Source organism: Condylura cristata, unplaced genomic scaffold (genome assembly GCF_000260355.1).
Source record: "Condylura cristata isolate star-nosed mole 26May11 unplaced genomic scaffold, ConCri1.0 scaffold00017, whole genome shotgun sequence".
Classification (NCBI taxonomy): Eukaryota; Metazoa; Chordata; class Mammalia; order Eulipotyphla; family Talpidae; genus Condylura; species Condylura cristata.
The window spans coordinates 38,406,405-38,428,744 of record NW_004567118.1 but is presented as its reverse complement, the minus strand read 5'-3'; the positions used below and the strand labels follow the sequence as shown (position 1 = coordinate 38,428,744).

Genomic DNA, 22,340 nt, shown 5'->3' with positions numbered 1-22,340 from the left:
TGTTGGCCATCTGCATTTCCTCTTTGGAGAAGTGTCTTTTTAGCTCTACTGCCCATTTTTTGATGGGGTTGTTTATTTTTGTTTTATGTTTTTTTTTAATCCGCTCTGACCGTCTCTTTTTTTTTAAGATTTATTTATTTATACGTATGTAACTGGGGTACAGGCCAGAGGTGCAGGGGCTGTGGGGGGATTCACCAGAGACAGAGTGGGGAGCAAAACAGGCAGATCAACGACGTACACTGCTGAGGGGAGCAGTGGGCAGGTCAGGAGAGGTCTGCCGCGCCATGTGGGTCACCTCCGGGGCTGGGGATCAAACTCATGCTGAAGTGGTTTTAGCTTCTCAGTGCTGTGCTTTAACCTACTGCGCCACCTGGGAGGGCCCTGTCTTTGTCTTTTTAATAAATTTCTTAATGCATTTACTTTTAATGTAGTTAATACATGTTGAATGGACCATTGGTGCTTTCTGTTTGATTCTTCCCTTTCTAACATTCTTTTAGATTAATTATTGTAGGCAAAGGGTAAAATAAATTTTATTCCTCTGTTTAATAAGTTAACCTTCATTAATTTCTGGCTCAATTCCCATGTTAAGCTGGTAAGATGTGTATGAAATATGTTACTAGAGAGCATCATTTATGATAAAAAATTACCCCTTTTGGGCCCTCCCTGGTGGTGCAGCAGGTTATAGCACAGCACTAAGAAGCTTAAGTCACTTCTGCATGAGCTCGATCCCCGCCTGCCCTGGAGGAGATCCACATGGCGAGGCAGACCTCTCCTGACCCACCTGCTGTTCTCCTCAGCAGTGTACTTAGATGATCTGCCTGTTCTGCTCGCCACTCCATCTCTGGTGAATCCTCTCACCCTTCACAACTCTGGCCTGTACCCCAGTTCTGTATGAATAAATAAATAAATCTTTTTTAAAAAATTACCCCTTTTGGTAAGTTGTATATGTAATAGGAGAACAAGTGTCAGTTCAGGAGATAGCATACTTGGTACTTCCCTGTATAATGTGACCCATGTGTTTAGCATGGCCCTCTCAAGACCCTGGAACCTATATTTGCAAAATTGTTTTAAGAGATCTCAGCTTCTGTGGAACATGAGTTTCTAACCAGAGTCACGTCCCATACCTGCCTAGGTGCATCTCATTTCCTTGCATCCAGGCTGCCACCAGACTGCTGTGTGGATGGCTGCAAAAGTCACTAGCCTGGCTCCTGGCAAGCATGTACTTTTCCTCCCGAGTAGACTCATACCAAGTATAAACTATGAACATTTGGTTCAGAGTATGGAATGGGACTGAATATGAAGCTCTTTCCTTCTACCCCCACCCCACTTTCAGTATTGCCATTATTTTTATTTTTCTCTTTATTCCCTTGCTGTTTTGAAAGCTTTAATCTTAATCTTGTTTTACCTGAATTATTGCAATATCATTCTTTATTATAAATATCTAATATTACTTAGCGTCTTTTCCTGGACATTGTAAAGCCAGTATAACATTTGAATTCCATTGGCCTTCCTCCAAACTTGTATGCTGATTTGATCATATATTTATATTATATATATGTATAAGTCCTCACTGTCATCGGTAAGCTCTCAGAAACCATGACTTTAAGCAAAACAATAGGTTTTCAAATAACTTCATTTCATTTGGTGTCAGTCAGGATTCCTTATTTCTTACCAATGTTATAATAAAATGGTTTTGAGTGTATGTATATGTATATATATTTTAAGCCAGTGGGACGATGATATTAATTTCATCATCATCATTACTGCTACTGCATTCTGCTTAGATTTGTTCATTTGTCATTTCTTTTCTCCTCTTCCATTATCACTTCTGTCTGGATCATTTTTCTTCCATGGGAACTTTACCCAGTTATATAAGAGATCTGATACTGATAAATTCAGGTTTTGTTTACCTAAAAATATTTTACCCTGTTTTCGTTCTTGAATAGTAAAATTACAGCTTGCAGTTTCTTTCAACACTTCAGAGATAATACATCTTTGCTTATGCATTCCATATGGGTTTCTTTGAGGCTTGTTTGGTTTTGGTCAGTTTTTTTTGTTTTTTTGAGAAGTCATTTTTCAGTCTATTTGATGTTCTTTAAGGTAACCACCTTTTTTTTTTCTAGCTGCTTTTCTTTAATTTTTCAGAAGCTTTACTGAGATATATACGTAAGTGTGGATATTTTTTCTTATTCTGCTTGGAGTTTGTAAAATTCCTTTTTTTATAACAGCTTGATTTATTTCATCAGTGTTGGGAAGTTCTTGGCTATTAGCTCAAATATTGCTTCTGCCCCTCAGGGCTGCAGTTCTTAGACCTTTTCACTGTCACTTCTGTTCTTCTTGACCTCTGTTCTTTGTTTTCCATCTTTTTCTATCTCCATGCTTCTCACCTGCCTTCTGGTTCACTTTTTTCTAATTTTCTCTTCAAGTAATCCCCTGAGCTTATATGTACTATTTTTGAGTTCTAGGTTTTATGTTGGTTTGGTTCCTTTTTCTCCTTATCATTTCTACTTCTCTAAAAAATTGTTAATACTGTCTTTTACCATCTTGAACATGGTAAACAGTTATTTAAATATCACTTTCTGGTAACTCCAGAACCTGGACCCCTGCAGGTTTGTTTATTTTGTATGTTGTTTACTATTTCTAATTCATGTTCTCTTAACTCCTTACATGTCTGGTTCATTTTTAATTTGTTCCAAACATTGTATTTGCAAAATTGTCCATACACTATTTGAGAGCCAAGTCATGTTCTTTCTCCTGGGAAGATGTATCTTTAACTTCTATTAAACACCTAGGAGCACTAGTGTTCTAAATCATCTCTTAGAATTTCAAGGGATGATGTAATTCAAAGCTGACCTATGGTACCTGTGAGGGATGGTCTGCTTCTGACTCCCTTGTTACTATGGCAGCCTTTTTTGGATCTTAACCCAGAGTAAGAAGAGCTTACCCAGCACCTTATTTTTATCAAGCTCTAATCTCCAGTCTCTGTCTCTAGCTCCATGAGGCTGTCATTGCCTCTTCTAAAATTGGCAAATTTCATGAGGAAAAAGGTGGTCTCGAATCTGGGCTGTGCTCTGTGGTTCTTCCTTCTCCTGGATTCTTGCCCTGTAATTCCCCCATCTTGTTAGCACACCAGCTTCTCTAAGCTAATACTTCGTATTTTGCTGGGTTGGCTGATTTTTTTTTTTTTTTTTTTTTTTTTAAAGATTTAGTTATTTATTCATACAGAACTGGGGTACAGGCCAGAGATGCGGAGGGTGAGAGGATTCACCAGAGACAGAGTGGGGAGCAGAACAGGCAGATCGACGAAGTACACTGCTGAGGGGAGCAGCGGGCGGGTCAGGAGAGGTCTGCCACGGGGTTGGCTGATTTTTATGTCACCTGCATGGGTATCTTTGTTAGTTACATAGTCTGTTATCACTAAAGTAGAGGCCCTTATATCCTCTTTTCATAAATGAGTACATTCGGTCTAGACAGACTTGATCATAGCCAATTAAGAGCAGAGACAACCAAGACCCAAGTTTCCTGATCCTGTGTAATGCTTGTTCTGTTGCACCAGCATGAAGCATCTAGATAGACCTAGGAGCCTTCCAGTAACTGTGCTCAGTGCCACTCTATTCAGCAAGCTATGAAGATCCTACATCCCAGGAAACTTGTAGAAAATCCTCAATAAACAGCCCTCCCACTTCCCCATTTCATTACATTTGATTTAAATTTATTATAGTCCTTTTCAATAGCAAGCTATAACTTCCCCATATAAATATTCCATTTAAAGGCTATTATAGACTCAGTTAGCATTTTATTATCCATCACTTTTTAATTAACATTCTGCTTGTGTTTTATAATAATATACTTAATATCTACTTAATATCTTAGCCAACGATTTATATTCTACAATAGGCAAGAAGTAGTATCAGTTATCTATTAACGTATAACAAATTACCCTAAAATGTAGCAATTAAAATAATAAGGACTTACTATTTCTCACAATTTGGAGGGTTGGCTGGCCAGTTCTGCTGATTTCAGCTGGGCTCTCCTAGTGAGTGGAGTGTTCTAATGGCTGACCCATATGTCATCAACGATGACTGGGATATTTGACTTCTTTCTTCATTAGTCTTTGGTCTGAGCTTCTCCACATGAGGAAAGAAGTGTTCCAAAAGAACAGACCTCTCAAGGCTGAGTCTCAATAAGTAGCCCAGTATTGCTTTTGCCACAGTTAAAAGCAAGTCACAAAGCCATTCAAATAAAGGATTGAAAAGGTGGATTCAAAGAATGGAATGAAAATATAGCAGGGGTCTGCCTAATAGCTTGACAGTCTTCACAACAGTTCATCTTTACCATAGCTGCTACTTCTTTCTATTAAATTTTCTTCAGTTATTTTTTTTATTTTGCAGTAACATCTTCTGTTACTTTTTACCATGTTTCCAGAAATACACAAAAACTTTGTATGTTTACATATCTCACTTATTTATTCCCTAGCTCTATGTTCTTTCTGTTATTCCTGATAAATCCTAAAATATAAGAGAAAAATTTACCTGAGAACTTACAGTCTTGGGGGGAAAGAAAGAATAATTATTCACAAATATATGCCTGGGAAATTAGAAGAAAGAATAATTATTCACAAATATATGCCTGGGAAAATATATGCCAGCTTAATTTGACTCAGTAAACACTAATTGCATGTTAGTGTCCTAATTGTGGACCCTGGATTTCTCTCCAGTGAAACTTATCATTTGCTAATTATTTTTAGGAACCCTATTACGTACGTTGCATCAAACCAAATGACAAGAAATCCCCACAGATTTTTGATGATGAACGCTGCCGGCATCAAGTGGAGTATCTCGGACTATTGGAAAATGTGAGGGTGCGTCGGGCGGGATTTGCCTTCCGCCAGTCATATGAGAAGTTTCTTCACAGGTGAGACTAGACCAAACAAAGAGACCTGATAACACACCCCTAATGATGACCCTCCACATGTTTGACATGCATCCCCACATAGTAATCTGGTTGTTTGCCGAATAAACAAAAAGGTCAAGGAAGTATCTAAGAATCTCCCAGAAGCAGCAGAAGTCTCCAGAATTCCTGGTTTATAGATTTTGGAAACAAGTTTGTCCTTCAGTGGCAGGAAAATGTGGACACTGTAGTAGGGCAGAAAGAATATGGATTTGGGGTCACATGTGGGCTGAAGTCCCAGCTATGCATACATTGGCTGCATGATGTTAGGCCAGAATTTAGCTTTTGTTACTCTTATGTGTCTGTATCCATAAAAATGAGTCTTTGATGCCAATATCATAAAGCTGTTGTTGAGAGGATTAAATTAACATGAGTGAAAAGCTTAGTTGCTGGCACATAAAAAATAATCAATGCTACTTATCACTGCTGATATTAGTAATTGTAACTGTAATAAAATATAAAGTGGCTAAATATGGAGGCCCTGAAACTGGTCTATCTAATTTAAATCCTGGTTTTGTCATTTCTTAGCTTTGTAAGTTTGTGCAGACCACATAGCCTTTCTATGCCTCCATTTCTTCATGTGTATAATGGGGATAATAAGAGTAACTGCTTTGTAGGTTTGCTGGAGGATTAACTCATGTGTAAAGCCCCTGGGGTAGTGCATAATGTGTTAAGTAATCACTCAGTAAGTATAGCAGTGCTAAATACACGGCATTGCTCTTGTTTATTGTTAATAAGGCTAGTTAACAGTGGAAGCTTATAAGAATAATTCAGAATTCCATCTGTTGATTTATTAAAAATACTTACTGAATGCTTCCAATGTTCTAGAGGGCAGATTCTACAGGCATCTGAAGAACTAAGTACATAAAATTAAAATGTTTAGATTGATTGGTCAGCATAGTCTCTGAGGAGATGGTAATAACAGGAAGAGTCAACCACACAAAGATCAAAGGGAAGAGCAGATGAGGCAGAGGCAACAGCAGGAAAAGCTTCTATGGCAGTAGTAGGTGTGGCATTTTAGGTACCAGACACAGTCCAGCGTGGATGCAGGATGCCAAGCAGCAGATGTGGTACGCGACGAGATCAGAAGGGTGTAAGCCATATATTGACCAAAGACTGTAGAAAACCACCGGTGGTTCATAAGCAGGGAGGGACCCTCAATCACGACCTTACTTTATTTCATGGAGGAAACGGAAGCAAATAGAACAATATCTCTGCCATTGTCTGACCTTCAGGCTGCATCTGCACTCATATTCTCTTTGTCCTGTCGCTGTGGGTGAAGTTTCCCTGCTCCTATCCAAAGCTGACAAGCCCTCTGCTTCTGTTGGGATTCTACCCCTGCTTCTCAGGGGCATTATTATTATAATTATCTCCCTTCCTCCCATGTCATTGGTTTGTCTCTCTCTTCTGAATCATCCCCACCTGCATATAGCATCTTCTAGTATCTCCTGATCCCACAACCCACTCCAGTTTTCTGTGTTCTCATTCACAGCACAGACTCTTGAGTTGTTCGCAGTCATCCAAATCCCAGCTTCATTTTCCCATCCTACTCAAGTCAGACTCTGTCCCATCCTTTTCACCTTTGACCTTTGTTTTTCCAAAGCTAATGATTGAGCTTCTGCTTTTATATCACCTGATTGCACAGCCATATTTTCTTCTTGAAATGCCACTTTTCTTGTCTTCTGTGTTCTTTTCTGATGTTTCTTCAATTTCACTATTTGCTCCTCTTTGCTGGTTCCTTCAGGCCAGACCACAGCCATGGGTCTCCTCTGCTCCCTCCAGTTTCAAGACTATAAATACTCTGTATATTAATTACTCCAAAATCACTATCTCTAGTCTGAAATTCTTTCCAGAACTCAACATACATGTATCTAATCATTAATATTTCCTTCTACATGTATAGTAAGCATTTCAAAGCCAATCTGGCCAAGAAACTAACTGACATCATCTTTGCTTCATTCCCAAAGTTCTCTTACCTAATCTTCTTTATCTCAGCAAATGACAACTGTGCTTACCAAAATGCTCAAGGACAAAATCTCATCACCCTTTCATTCCTTTCTACTCCACTCTTATCTAGCTGATCTATCTCTTAAAGGGCTAATTAAAGTCCCTTTTGTTCCTAATTGACTAACAATTTTTGTTTTTCCTTTTTTCTTTCTATGGAGCATCTTTAATTTTATTGAATAGTTTTTCTGCATCTGTTGAAACCATACAAATGTTCTCCCCTAACCTATGCCCTGTTCTTTTTTTCACCCAGATACAAGATGCTCTCTGAATTCACCTGGCCCAACCATGACCTCCCTTCAGACAAAGAGGCTGTCAAGAAACTGATAGAAGGTTGTGGCTTTCAGGACGACGTAGCTTATGGGAAGACCAAGATTTTCATTCGTACACCCCGAACATTATTTACTTTGGAAGAACAACGTGCCCAGATGCTCGTAAGGATCGTCCTCTTTCTACAAAAGGTAACTGTATATTTATTTCAGTGCAAGGATAAGGCCTTGCTTTTATGTTTTTAAAACTTTTTCACGTTTTCTTTCATTCAGAAAGTTTTTTGTATCTGTGTATTTCTTAGAATGTTTTCTTGTTACTTTCATACAGAGAAAACTAATTTGACTGCCTGAGCTCAAAATTACTTAATCTACAAAACTAAGTATGTAGAGTGATGTCTGAATCAGCCCCCTTTGGTTTCTTGTAGGTAACTGAATTTTTCCCATTCAGCTTTATGTGCATAAAGTACTTTCTTTGCTCTTGTCATTCAAAAGTTTTGCCAACATATTCGAAACCACCTCTCTCTTCTTTGTCCCCAACCAGCAGAACTCACTGAGGTGTGGGCTAGGTGATACTCCTTAGAGCCTGCACCTGCCCTCACTCATGTATGAGGGCCCCTCTCCATTCATTCCTGCACTCGTGTATTTTTCTTTACCCCATACCCATTTTAATACCTACCGTATGAACCATCTCAATGTAAAAAATATATATACATGTATGTATAGCAGGAGAAATTTTCTGGGTCACAGGTGAAAGTTGGTGTAGCTTCTCCAGAATGACTGCAGCCTGCACTTCCACCTGCTGTCTGTGGGGTCACTGTGCACCCACATCTCTGCCATAACTGTCCTCTGACAGTTGCCAGAATAATAGCTATGATAGCTCATTGTCGTTTTACTCTATATTTCTTCGGTTGCCATTGACTATGAGTATCTCATTAAATGCTTAGTTTTCCCATAAACTGCCTGTTCATACCCTTTTCCCTGGTTAGTGTCAATTTCTTGTTGGTTCACAGGAATTCCTTGACCATTTTAAACATTAATCACTTACTCACTTTACACCCACACATACACACACTATTCTACAGAATAGAGTTCTAGTGAACTTTGCCTATAATATACTTTGTTGAACAGAATTCTTCATTTTGACATCATCACATTCTTCAGTTTTTGCCATATAACTTTGTTCTTTATCATTTTAAAGGACTTACTTCATCTCTGCGTCACAAAGATAGTATCCTGGATTGGTCCTGCCTTCACCTTTAGCACTTTCATCCATTTAGATCCCATCTCTGTGTGGCATTATGTAGGAACCATTTGACTTTATTTTGAATAGTGAATATTCTCAGTGCCTGTTCTTTTCCCATTGATTTGTGGTACCACTTTTATCCCATAGTAAATTTCTCTGTGTGTGTTCAGCCTAAGTAGTCTTGCCTGTTTTTGCACCAATGCTACAGTTTTTATTGTAATATGTCTTATTAAGGTTGATTAATGTGTCAATCCTTATTCCGCAACATAAATTTTGTTTATTGAGTTCATCAAATTCAACAATAATTTTTATTCATTGAATATACACATCAATTTGAAAGATTAATTTTATTAAGTCATCTTAAGACTATAAAATGGGCTTATTTAAATTTTCATTGACCCTTTGACTTAGAAAGTCTTTAGGGATTCATGGTTAATTCCTACGTATATTTTGGTTTTGTTGCTACAATGAATTTTTTATTATATTTTCTTCATGATAGTGTTGGTACAGAGAATATAGGATTTTGTTCCTTTATTTGTACTCAGAATGAAGCCTTTCTTAATTCCTATTTGTTGATTCTATTCCTTCTTCTGGGTAAATGATTATATCATGTGCAAATAATGAAAGTTTTCTTTCCTCCCAGTTGTCAAACTGTTTCTAAATATTGGTCTTGTATTTTTTTTTTCTGAAACTCAGAAAAACTTCTGGACTGGAATACTAAATTGTGTTTCTTCCTAAAACAGTTGTCTTCTGTTAATTGTTTTTTCCCTTATATATTGCTTTTATTCCATTCCTTTTTCTTTCTCACAAATGCTTATAAGCTGCAAGCTAGAGCTCTGTTTCCTGTCTGCCATAGTAAATTATTGTCATATATCTGTTCTTCTCTATTTTTCAAATCCTTTGTCTTAATTATGTGTGTGTAAACTCTGCTGCAGTGGCTGCCCACAGCTTCAGTGCTGAGACTTAACCCTTTATGCCACCAGGGGGGGCTCCTTCCTCCCAATTCTTAACTAGACCATTCTAGGCTATGACATATGTGATCTACAGGTTATGTTCTTTTAGACCAACCCCACAGACCATAAAATTAGTGGACATTTCTGTCAGCTTCTGGGAATCAGTCATCAGTCACCTAACCTTCCATGTGACAGGTGTTTTCACTTCTATTTCCTTTCAGAAATTTAATGGCAAGTTAGGAGAAGCATAGGCATTGAAATAGGAGATGCTATTTTAAATAAGAATCTCCAATAACTGATTTTTATTTCCTTTTAAAATGAAATCACTTTTTCTCTGATTATATAATTAAAGTATACTCGTTGCAAAAACAAATCCAAAACATGCAGAAAAACATAGAGGGAACCCAAGGAAAATTACATGAAATTTTTCTCTTAACACAACAAAATATGCCTTGTATTTTTTCTTGATATTATATCTTTAAATATTATAATCTATGACTTATTAAATATGATTTAATTTAGATTCCAATTCTGTTTTGTTCCAGATAAATAACCAACTATTCTGTTTATATAAAAATTCCTCCCTTTTTCCATAAAATTGCAATTCTTTTTGTCTTATATTTCTGTATATACTTGAATCTATTCCAGGACCCACTACTTTATTCCCCAGTTAATTTTCATGCTAATATTATACTGTGTTCATTCTAATGTATATCCTAGTGTTGTTTTAATTGGTCAGGTGTGAGAGCCTGACTTTCAGTTTAGTCTTTTACTTCTCCTGGGCCTTCATAGGTAGTACAGTGGCAGGTTGGTAGAAGCAGAGTTCAAAGTATTAATTAAGGGCCCTCCCTGGTGGCACAATGAGTTAAAGCACAGCACTAAGAAGCTAAAGCCACTTCAGCGTGAGTTCGATCCCCGCCTGCCCCGGAGGTGACCCACATGGCACGGCAGACCTCTCCTGACCCGCCCACTGCTCCCCTCAGCAGTCAGCCTGTTCTGCTCCCCACTCTGTCTCTGGTGAATCCTCTCACCACTCCTGCACCTCTGGCTTATACCCCAGTTCTTGGTGCATAAATAAATAAATCTTAAAAAAATAAAAATATTAATTAAAACTAGAACCTGCAAAACTGATTGTCCTTAAAGGAATAAATTGCATAACCACAAAGATTGCCAATGAGACATAAACTTGTGATTCCTAAAAAAAAAGTAATTTGCCGCTGTCATCATCTACACCATAACTATTCCAAACATTATAGATGATCTCTTTAGTGCATCTTTATTTTTTTCCCATATTCTTAGTCAATACTTAATATTTTAGGAAACTTTTGAAATGGTTAGAAAATGGTTATACCATTTTTTAGAAATAACCATCTAGGTATTCCATGGATTTTATGACACATAAAAATAGTGGTACAAAGTCATATAGAAAAATAAAAACAGGCCCTCCCTGGTGGCGCAGCGGGTTAAAGCACAGCACTAAGAAGCTAAAGCCACTTCTGCATGAGTTCGATCCCTGCCTGCCCTGGAGGTGACCACATGGCATGACCCACCCGCTGTTCCCCTCAGCAATGTGTTTCCTTGATCTGCCTGTTTTGCTCCCCACTGTCTTGGATGAAGCCTCTCACCACCCCGCACCTCTGGCCTGTACCCCAGTTCTATATGCATAAATAAATCTTTAAAAAAGAAAAAGAAAAAGAAAAACATGTAATTTCAAATTTAAGACTTAATTTGACATTAAATGTAAAAATAAGTTGTAGCATTCATTTTTGTTAGGTTACACATGTAAACACTAATTTACATATTTACAGTTGACTTTGTTCTTGACATGATACACTATACTTTCCCCAGTCAGTCTGTTAATACTGAACATTTAAGTAATAATTGCCACTTTTTTACTCTTGCACTCCCAATGTGGTGGTATCTGTTTACTTAGAGTAATACTGATGCAAAGTTCAATAAATGTTAGCTGTTGTTATTATTAGCACTGTCACTACTATTAGGTATTTTTAAACAACCTTGACTGTTTTCTGGGAGTAAATTCTCAGGCATGAAATTGTTGATATAAAAGATACACACTTTAAAGATCTTTATACCTACTAATAAATCACTTTCAGAACAATTGCACCAATTTATATCCCCATCAGCTAATGCATGAAAGAGCTTATATCACTGAAATTCTCAATATTTCATCTTATAAACACCCTTTTTGAAAAAAAGCGTGCTTTGTCAAAATGTTGGAAAAGGCATTTTCTCAAAAGCCCCACTTGTGGTATATGCTTCTTTCATCATTAAATTAAAAGAAATGACTTAGTGTAACAGTGAGATTTTTTTTTTAATCATTCTTCTTTCACAATATATATTGCTTCTCTTATTCACTCGCCCTCTACCTTTGAGTCTGTGTAAATGTTCCTTGCTTCACATTTGAACAAGAAGTTAAATAAGAAAGGATTTCTAGACAGCTTGGAAAGAACTAAAGTTTCCAGAATGACAGCATTAAGCAAAGAGGCACTGGGAAGCTGATCAGATCAGTTCAACAGCACATACATGGTGCTGAGGGTCTGGTGAGGCAGACCTTATCAAATGGATTTTGTTCTTTGAGCTTTTTTTCTTCTTTAACCTGGACTTTTCTGGTTTCAGATATAATTCACCTTCTGTGTGTCATTAATTGGTTGCTTGGTTGGAGAAATCCAAAAGAGACTAGTTGTAGCTGTTACCTAGCACTTAATAGTTAGCTGACTTTAATAAAAATAGTGTACCAAGTACCTTAGAATAGTGTACCAAGTGCATTAGAATATTTTTACCTACCCATTTAGCTTAAAATATTTTGTTGTTTTGGAAGAAGAACTTATTTTTTTGGTGCATGTATAGTTTAAAACCTATGTTCTCATTCTGAAGAATCATAGATTAAGATCAAAACTGTCATATAAAGTGAATATTAAAGATGAATTCTCAAGGACAGATGGAAAAGTATTTAAGTTTATCTCTTGTGTGACCATTAACACATTTGAAATAGATTGGTAATTTGAAGCATGACTTTCTTGACCTATCTGTAGGACTAATAGATGTTTGAGTGAATTGTGTTTTTATTGGGGAAATTGACCCTTTCTAAAAGGTATCTGTAATTATAGCAAAGACTTTCATCTTTACTTGGGCCATTTCAGTCATAGTAGTTTCTAGGAATGGGGTTTAGCCTTTCCAGTGTGCCACAGTGTAGTTAACAGGTCAAGAGCCCTCCCCATGCTGCACACTGAAGTCTACCAAACATAGATATTACCTCATAAAATTACTCCCTAGGATTACAGTTAGAGCTCATGAATCCTACAGCAGCAAGAGCTGCCAACCCTTTGGAAATTCAATTGTGCTAACCCTGATCTACACCACACTCCATTTCCTGACTTTTCTGCTTTTTATTTCATTCCTAACTGGGAATCCCTGATTAGGAGGTGGTTGTGGCATTCACAGCAAGCAGAAAGTGACATGAAGCTGTGGCCCTGTTGATACAGGAAGTAGAGGAGCCTCATGTTTCAATGTTCATTAGATCCACTGGCTTCCTAGGGCCAGTTGACTCTGGGATTTTATTGTTGCTGATGCGGCAGCTTCCTGACTAGAGGGTGGTAGTGGTTTGATTATTTACTAAGCCATAGCAAAATTGGTGGGTGGGGAGAACAAATGGAGAAGAGAGTGGGGGAAAGATGGAAGAGAGAAAAACTGAAAAAGAGAAAATTGAGGAAGGAAGGAAAGACCTCAAACTAGTGAAAGAAAATATTCAAACTGTACTGAAAGTATATGGGATTGTTTCTAATTTCAAGAGGAATTGTAAGGCAGTGATACTTTTTCTTAATTAAAAAAATAAATATTTGACATTTACCATCTATTAATACTGTGAGACTATCATTTAAAAAAATAGGCCTGGCCCTCCCTAGTGGCGCAGCGGGTTAAAGCTCAGCACTGAGAAGCGAAAGCCACTTCCGCATGAGTTCGATTCCCGCCTGCCCCGGAGGTGACCACATGGCGCGGCAGACCTCTCCTGGCCCGCCCGCTGCTCCCCTCAGCAGTGTACTTTGTTGATCTGCCTGTTCTGCTCCCCACTCTGTCTCTGGTGAAGCCTCTCGGCGCCCCGAGCCTATGGCCTGTACCCCAGTTCTGTATGTACAAATAAATAAATCTTTAAAAAAAAAAAAAGGGCCTGGCCCTCCCTGGTGGCGCAGCGGGTTAAAGCACTGCACTGAGAAGCAAAAGCCACTTCTGCATGAGTTCGACCCCCGCCTGCCCCCGGAGGTGACCACATGGCGTGGCAGACCTCTCCTGACCCGCCTGCTGCTCCCCTCAGCAGTGTACTTCGTCGATCTGCCTGTTCTGCTGCCCACTCTGTCTCTGGTGAAGCCTCTCACTGCCCCTGAGCCTCTGGCCTGTACCCCAGTTCTGTATGTACAAATAAATAAATCTTTAAAAAAAAAAATAGGCCTACCTGATTTTATCGGTGAATCAGGTATAACATTTGGCAAACAGAAGTATGTAAGATCCATTGTCCTTTTGACATGGCTCATGGGAAAATGTCTTTCTGTCCTTATACTAGAATTAACTGTGCTTCTCCTGGGACTCTACCCTGAAGCTGACGGTCACATTATAAGGAGGGAGCCTCACTGTTGTAGAATCTCAATTATAGTTTCCTAGAGTAGCAGTATTGGACATCCTTGAAATGTTCTGAATTAAATGTGATGCTCTTAGTGTTTTCATTTATGCATGATACTGACTGAGATGGATGCATTTGAGCATTTTAAGCAGGTATCCATCTATTCCAGTGGAGCTAGGAGTACTTTCAAATGAAGAATAGATGTTGAACTAAATTGAATTATTCTGTAGCAAGTATCAACAGGCGCATAGAATTTTATTTCTCTTTGAGATAGCAATACAGATACAAATCACTTTACTATCAAAATTTTATGTTGCCTCAGCAAGACAACATAAATGCATTTCCTTCTTTTTCCATATTTTAGAACAACCTAAATAGTGTTGGAGTTAAGCTGTTCAAGTTAAATTTCCCCCTGAAGACTCCTGAAAGGGGGCCATGTGAGACCTAGTTATTTATGTGTAATTGTGTTGTTTTTATTTCTATCTTTTGTGGGATTAGTTTTGGTGACGTCTGTTTTCCTAGAAAATCATCAGATTCTCAAATTTTATGAATAGAATCAAATAATCACTTATGCTTTTCATTTCCTTTGTATCTTAAGTCATCCCTCTTAATTTTGAGTTTGATTTGTACTCACCCTCATCTGTAATCATCTTTAGTTAGTGGATTTTTTCCGCCAAATAACCAGCTTTCTGATCTATTTATTAACTCCACCATTTTCTTATTCCTAGTTGATTTTTTATCTTTATTTTTTATATTTATATTTATATTTATATTTATATTTTTATATGCTGTTTTTCGGGCATATAAAGAGCATAAGTGAACAGGTGTTTATCTTTTTCCAATTTATGGAGTTGATGCTTTATACATTTTTTTTAAAGATTTATTTATTTACTCATATAGAACTGGGGTACAAGCCAGAGATGCGGTGGGTGAGAGGATTCACCAGAGACAGAGTGGGGAGCAGAATAGGCAGATCAACGAAGTACACTGCTGAGGGGAGCAGCGGGCAGGTCAGGAGAGGTCTGCTGCGCCATGTGGATTTCCTCTGGGGCAGGCGGGGATCGAACTCATGTGGAAGTGGCTTAAGCGTCTTAGTGCAGAGCTTTAACCTGCTGCGCCACCAGGGAGGGCCCCTGCTTTATACATTTTTATCTTTCCCATTTATTAATAATGGACTGTGGAATTTGGTCTGAGAATTACTTTTACTGTACTTCTGGCACCTGGCTCACAAGCATTTAATATTTTTTGTTCATAGCTCTTGCATAAAAAGTTATTTTAAAACATTGTAATTGTATAATCTTATGGAGTTATCAGTTCACAGCACTGTGTCTGACTTAGGGGTATACGATCAACCCTCTTCAGATAGGTTGTACTTTGGTGGTATGGACATGGGGTAGTAAAATTTTTAATCCTATCTAAATGATATGTGTTTTGTGTGTAAGTTTTCTTTTGTTTTCTAACTTATCTTTACTGCATGATGAGCATGGAGTGGTGGTAAATGTACAGTTTCCAGTTTCTGGAATTTATTGACTTTTGAGAGCCTAGTGTACAGTCACTTCTTTAGTAAAATTTGAAAGAAGGTATATTTTCTTAGATATTTTTAATGAGAAAAATTGAAAATATTCACAAAAGTAGAGAGATTAGTATAATGAGTCCCCATTTCCCAGTTTGAACAGTTGTCAGGTTTTTGCCATTTTTATTTGATCTACTGTGCACCTCATGCTTTTCCACGTTTCTGTTTTAATCCACTTGTTTTGTTTGGTGTTTTACAAGGAAATCCCCATTGTCTTAACATGTCACTTCTACACACCAGGGCAAGCTTCACAGATAAGGACTTTAATATACTGTTTGCATGCCATATACATATACATTGCTTAATTACCTGAGCATAGTTGGCATTCACTGTTCCCAGTTGACTTCAAAATGCCCTTCACAGATGGTTAGAGATGAGAGCCAGGGCACTCCTGTCACCTCTGAAGCTGAGGCACCCTTGAGAATGAAACAATTAATTGTGTTAATTACGAATTTGAACCACATATCATTTAAAGTCGACTTGTACATCACAAGGACTGCCTTGGTTGGCTCCCTAATTAACAATATAGCATAACATTTTTGTTCTCATATTTATTTATTAAATTTGAATTTCACATTCTTGTTGTCGGGTTGTCTTATAGACCCAAGAGCACAAGAAGGATTTTAAGGAATAAAAGCATAAACATACAGTGAGAATAGTAAATTCTGAAGCTAAGAATAATATCCTAACTACTAATTATAAGTTGTCCCAAAGGTTAATATTGACCTTTGTGTAATAATTTTACAAACCAGCCAAAGAATGTGTGAATAGAATCATTATCTGAAAATTAGATTTTATTAGCTTAGTTATTCACTTCCTGTTCCCTAATGTATTGCTTATTGTGAAGCTTTGCCAAGCAGTGATGTGAAGCTTTCACATCCTGTTCAAAGTTCACGACTTCATGACACCAACCCTGTGTTTTATTTCTCAGACTAAAGCAAAACAAGTATCATGCCTAATTATTACTTTTGCCCTTAGAATTAAGCAAACCAACTACTGATACTCTTTAGTGAGCAGCAAGCACACATATAATATAAAGTAAATCTTTATATGTCTATTATTATTTTCATTTCATAGGAAGGAAGCTGAAGCCATTGAGTAGCTTAGTAACTTGCTGGTGGTCACACAATTGTTAGATCCTAGGACTGGTGTTCCCATCCAGCCCTAGCCATCTCTTTATTCCCTTTTACTACAGTGGCATCATCTAAAACGCACTACGTAGAGGAAAAACAAGTATGACTGATACTATTGAAGAAAAGCTTATAAAACCAGCCACAAGAGTGATAGTGGCTCTCCCCTCCCCTGCAGAGATTGGCAGAATTCCTTTATTACATGACCTTGGTAGACATCTAGAATTACTATTGAGGGTGTGCACTAAGATATATTTATACCACAATTGGAAAGAAATGCCAGTGTTGATAATATGACTCAGCTCTTTGACAGATGTACAATAATAAAAATTTATCAGTGGTTTTATTTTTTTTACTGAAAATATATATTCCAAGGAGAAGAGGTTTTATTTGTCTTAGTAAAAGAGACTTGTGAGCCATGAGTTGGTTGGGAAAGGTGTGATTGGATGACTATGGACAAAGCAGAAGCTGAGTTGCAGGAGGGCAGGGGTATTGCTACATTGATAATTGTCCCCAATGCCAGCCCACACGGTGCTTTTTGTGTGGAGTATTTATAGTGAAAAATATGGTACTTGACCATGACTATGTTTTGAAGGAAATAAATGGAATGTGTCTTTCTTCAGATGATGGCCACTGACTGTGTCCATCAGTGTGCAGTGAAGAGAAATGTGTAGCATGTGTCCATTCTAATTTTGTGTGTTTGCATAGGAGAAGGGTGCTTATGTGCCATCTTCAGTGAGTGTTCAATGGGGACTTGCTCATTCATTATAAATAGGGACATAGAAATGAATAAGACAAGATTCTACCTGGAAGAAGCTGACAACCCAGTCAGGTGGGGATGTGTTAGCACTCAGGTGAAATGGGCAGTTGTGGAGCTCTGGAGGAGGTGATGACTCTACTCAGGTAGAGTCAGAGAGGCAACCACCAAAGCTAGGAGAAAAAGATTTCTGAAAAGAAAGGGTGGGAAAAGTTCAAGAATCACTCTACTAGGTTTTACTTGAAAATACACTTAATAGGGAGGACAATCTTAATCTGTATTTCATAAACAGTTGATACAGGTTGAGTTCATTAGAGCTGAGTCAAAAATAGACTTCTTGTGCCAAACATGAAGGACAAAGTTCTCCACAACAATATTCAAATAAATACTATCTTCCATAATAAACTGGACCAGTACCAGTTCTTGGCATTGCTAAAACAGCTTTTTTACTGTTACAAGAAAGGAGATCTTTGCCCTTCTTAAACAGTCATGTAGATAATCAAGAAGCACATATGCATGAAAGCAACAGTTTGCTTTCCCTTACTTAGCTTGCAAGATTCAAGGCTAATTTAGGACTTGTCTTCTCAAAGCACCTAATTCAACAACTCCCATTCTGTGGTAGTTCCCCGTTAATAACTCCCAGTCAAGGCTGGTAGCCTCTGATCTGATGAAGCCTTCTTTGTTGTGGCTTATTAATAATGATACTGGTACCATAGTATAGTATATAAAGTCTTATGCAGCTTAATTTTTTTTCCCCCAGCATGTTTTTTTAACTTCTCAAGGTCCATAATTGCAATTCTAGTTTACTTTTACTTTGGTGCTATTTCAGATAATAGTATCTTAGTTTTTCAAATGTTTGTACTTTCCAAGTCATGCTACAATGAATATTTTAATATGCTTCCTTGTCTACAAGTGAATCAGTCTCTGGGGCAACTCTTCTCAAATTTTAAAGACCCTATAGAGCTCACCTTAGAACATTCTGGAATTCATGAGCACACATTGCATTGGCTATCAGAATAATGATGCCATGTAAAAGTGCACTGTTGACTCAAGAGAGGAAGAGAATTTCAAAGGCAGATAGCCTGCTGGTATTAGCATGGGACCAGTCTCCCTGGAGGATCCCCTGGAAGCATTCAGCAGTGCTCTGCTCCTGGTTCCCCAGTTCACACCCCAAGTGTGGCTGCCCCAGGAGCTGCTCCACAGATTGCTGTGCAAGGCTTCACATCTTTAAGTTGACTGAAGATTGCCAACTTCTTTCTAAAATAATTGCATCCACTTAGACTTAATCAGAATTGCATGAGAGTTTTTACTGCCCCCCATTCTTATCAGTAATTTGAATTGTCAAAATTTTTAATTTGGACCAATCTAATATTGACCCCTGGGTATGTCCTTAACTTTGTTGCATGCTCAGCTATATAAATATATATTTGTTATATTTTGTTATATTTTTCTAGGTGCAGGCATATCATATTATCTGTTATGCTATATATCTACCATCTCAGTGCAAGGCCCATGGAGAGGTTTAAGTAATGTCCATTTTCAAGTCTGAAATAGAGATGTGTCAAGGGGGTATCAGAAGTCAACATTGTGCTCTAGGGGAAAACTAATGGTCTAAATCAAAGCATACTAGTGGAGGTGGAGAGAAATCTGAGAAGTTTTTAGGAGATAAAATTTGCAGGTCATGATAGTAATGGTTTAGCTGCAGGATGAGTAAAAGGCAAGAATCATCATACCCCAGGTTTCCTACGTAGGTTCCTTGAGAGCTGTATCACTAACAGATAAGATAGAGAGAGGGTCAGAAGCAGGAGGAAATAGTTTGGGGCATGATGTGTTCAAGGTGTCTCTGAGATACCCTGACTGAGTCAAGATGACCACCAGGCAGTTGGATACATATGTCAGGGAAGAAAAAATGTAGCTGATTTAAGTCAGTTATCAGGATGAAAGCAGAGCACAGGGGGTAGAAGGAAAAAAAAAAAAACCAGTAACCAGAATCCTCCAGTGGAAAAGGCATATTGAATACTTACTGCTAAAGCATACTACTGCTAATGAAAATAGGTTAGGGGGAAAAAAAAATGTGTGTAAAAAAATTTTTTTAAGTAGGTCAGGGCAAGAATGTATGTTCTTAATAAAGAAACTAAAGGGTGTTTACCATCTATGAGACATTTAAATAGTTATGGCACATTGTCTTACCCTCTGTATTACTGAGCAGTATTTTATAATGCATGACTATGTACAATTGAGTCACTAAGTTATTGTTGTGATGAAAATTTCCACCAATTTATAATATAATCCAGTAACTGACACCACTTAGTATTTACATATTGACTAATGCAGAGTCTGTTAGAACAATTAAAATGCTTCAGCAAAAATTGGGACAGCACAATACCCCTTCCTCTGTTCTCCCTCTTCCTTGCCCACCCCCACTACCTCTTCCTTCCTTTTTCCCTCTCCCAACCAATTGATGAATAGAAAAGATAAAAGCATATTTAAAAATAATGGCAACATGTCAAAAGTAATTTGTTTTTTATTTCTCTCCGCTTAGAGACTGCCAATAAGAAACCATTGCCACCCCTTCCTTCTCCAGCCCACTCCCCTTTAAGTTGAAGCAAATGATTTGCTCTCCTGAAAGAGCAGCAAATCTGTTGCCTGGGTGATATCTCATTACTAAGGCAACCAATTTGGTGCATCAGTGTGAATCCCAATTTTAAATGTAATTATGCCAAGATATGTACATATGCTTGAAATTACTTAAAAGAAATCTGTTCTCCTTTAGAAGGAAAATATTTCCTATATTAGATGTAAGAAAGGGGAAAATAGTATTTTATTCTTGCCTGGCTTAAACATACCTTTCAACTGAGCTCCCCCTGTGTTGAGTAAAAAGAGCCTGTGTTGGTTTCTCCCTCCCTGCTTTTTTTTTTTTTTTTTTTAACTTGAGATGTTCCCTTTCCAAGAGACTTCTCTCTTGAGACCTGTCACTCATCACCCAACAGATGTTGTCTCCATGACAACACTTTCTGGCCCCTATAGGTGGTGATAGGAAAAAAACCCATGACTGTGGGGTATTTTTTTTTTTTTGCAATATTTTAAATTGCTGGAAGCTCAAGAGATTTACTCTTTGTCAGGGATTCATTAGTGGAGGGGTAGCGACTCAGTGAATAAATGTTTACATTAAATTAAAACCTTCTGAACAATTGCTATCCCAGGCTCCCATGAAAGAGCTCATAGACAGTGTGTGCACATCCTCCACTTGTCTGGAGAGACAGTTACACAGGTAGCTAAAGGTGCACACAGCCAAGTCAAACAAAATGCCACCAGCTCATACTGAGTAGGTAATTTTTCTTCCTCAACAGAAAAGTACTGTTTAATTTTTTTTTTAAGAATGCATTAGATGCAGGGAGCATTCACTTTAATTATCATCTTCATTGGGCCTGCCTAGTGATGCAGGGGTTAATTAAGTCTCAGCACTATCAGGCTATGGCCAGCCACTGCAGCATGAGTTCGACCCCTGACAGGGACCTCTCCTGTCCTGCCTGCTGCTCCCCTCAGCCATGTATTTCAAGGGGTCTGCCTGTCCCCACTCTGTCTCTGGTGAATCCTCTCACATCCCTCCCCCTAGCACCTTAACTCTGGCCTATAACCCAGTTCTTGTATGCATAAATAAATAAATAAATAAACTTTATTAAATAATGGAATCCATACTACTCATTAAACTTCCTATTTGCTAGAGCTGCCAGAAGGCTCAGGCTCAGCTGTTTATTCCCATCCAGGAATTTCAAGGCTGGCACTTCTGCTTCCCACATGCTCCCTATCCCCATAGCTGTCCTTTTATCCTTAAGTGACCCCACAGTCAGTGCAACTTTTGTCCCTAAGTTTCCTCTGATCATTTCAGAAATAATTGGATGACAGATATTAAAGGGAATGATGAAAGTATTTTTATTGCAATGGAGACTTACTGCTTAGTGATGATGCTGACATTGACATAACACCCCCCCCAAAGGGTTATTTTTAAAACTGACTTTTCTAAGAATAAAAGACTTCTCAAATATATAATTTTGAAACCTATTTCATTACGCTCAGAAAAACTGTTTACCAAATCAAGGTATATCATGGAATATATCTGGTTTCAATGTGGGACTACCATGCTGAGATGTATTTGTGTCTTTTTTCTTATTCTGCAAATGCATGTAACTAACAGCCAAGAAATCCAGAAATGGCCCATATTCTTTGTCATGGCAGTTTTAAACTCATTCTGCTTGGACTGTGTAATTTTTTTTAACAACAGCAACAACAAAAATATTTATGAAATATTCAACATGTTCTGGGAAATATATATTACACATATTTAGAGCATTCATTTTCTCTTTCTGGGGGAACTAGTGGCTTTAAACTCTTGTTTTTAAGAAGTGCTATAAATACCTTTAAGGTACAAAAGGCCCTTCAAAAGAAATGGGATAAATATCTCAGTAGGAAACAGAGCAAAAAATATGGACAGTCAACAACAACAAAAAAAAATGAGCATTAGTCATATTTTCACCTAACACTTAAGAGCTTTTTTTAAAAAAACACTTTATCTTAAAGATCCATTTATTTATGCAAACAAGAACTGGGGTATAGGCCAGATGTGTGGGGGTAGAGTGAGAGGATTCACCAGAGACAGTAGGGAGCAGAACAGATAGATGTACTGAAATACACTGCTGAGGGGAGCAAAACAGGAGAGGTCTGCTGTGCCATGTGGGTCAGCTCCCTGGCTAGGGATTGAATTCACATCTCAGTGGCTGGCAGTAGCTTGATAGTGCTGAGACTTAACCCTTGTGCCACCAAGGAGATC

At 37.9% G+C, this 22,340-nt stretch overlaps 1 protein-coding gene across 1 annotated transcript in view; it reads left to right on the top strand.

Annotated features, from left to right (window-relative positions):
• The window catches only part of MYO1D (myosin ID), a 307,276-nt gene that overhangs the window by 131,650 nt on the left and 153,286 nt on the right, over positions 1-22,340 (top strand). Inside the window, exons 15-16 of the mRNA XM_004684893.2 lie at positions 4,748-4,914; positions 7,208-7,415. Coding sequence (XP_004684950.1) covers positions 4,748-4,914; positions 7,208-7,415 — 375 coding nt within the window. The remainder of the gene's footprint in view (positions 1-4,747; positions 4,915-7,207; positions 7,416-22,340) is intronic.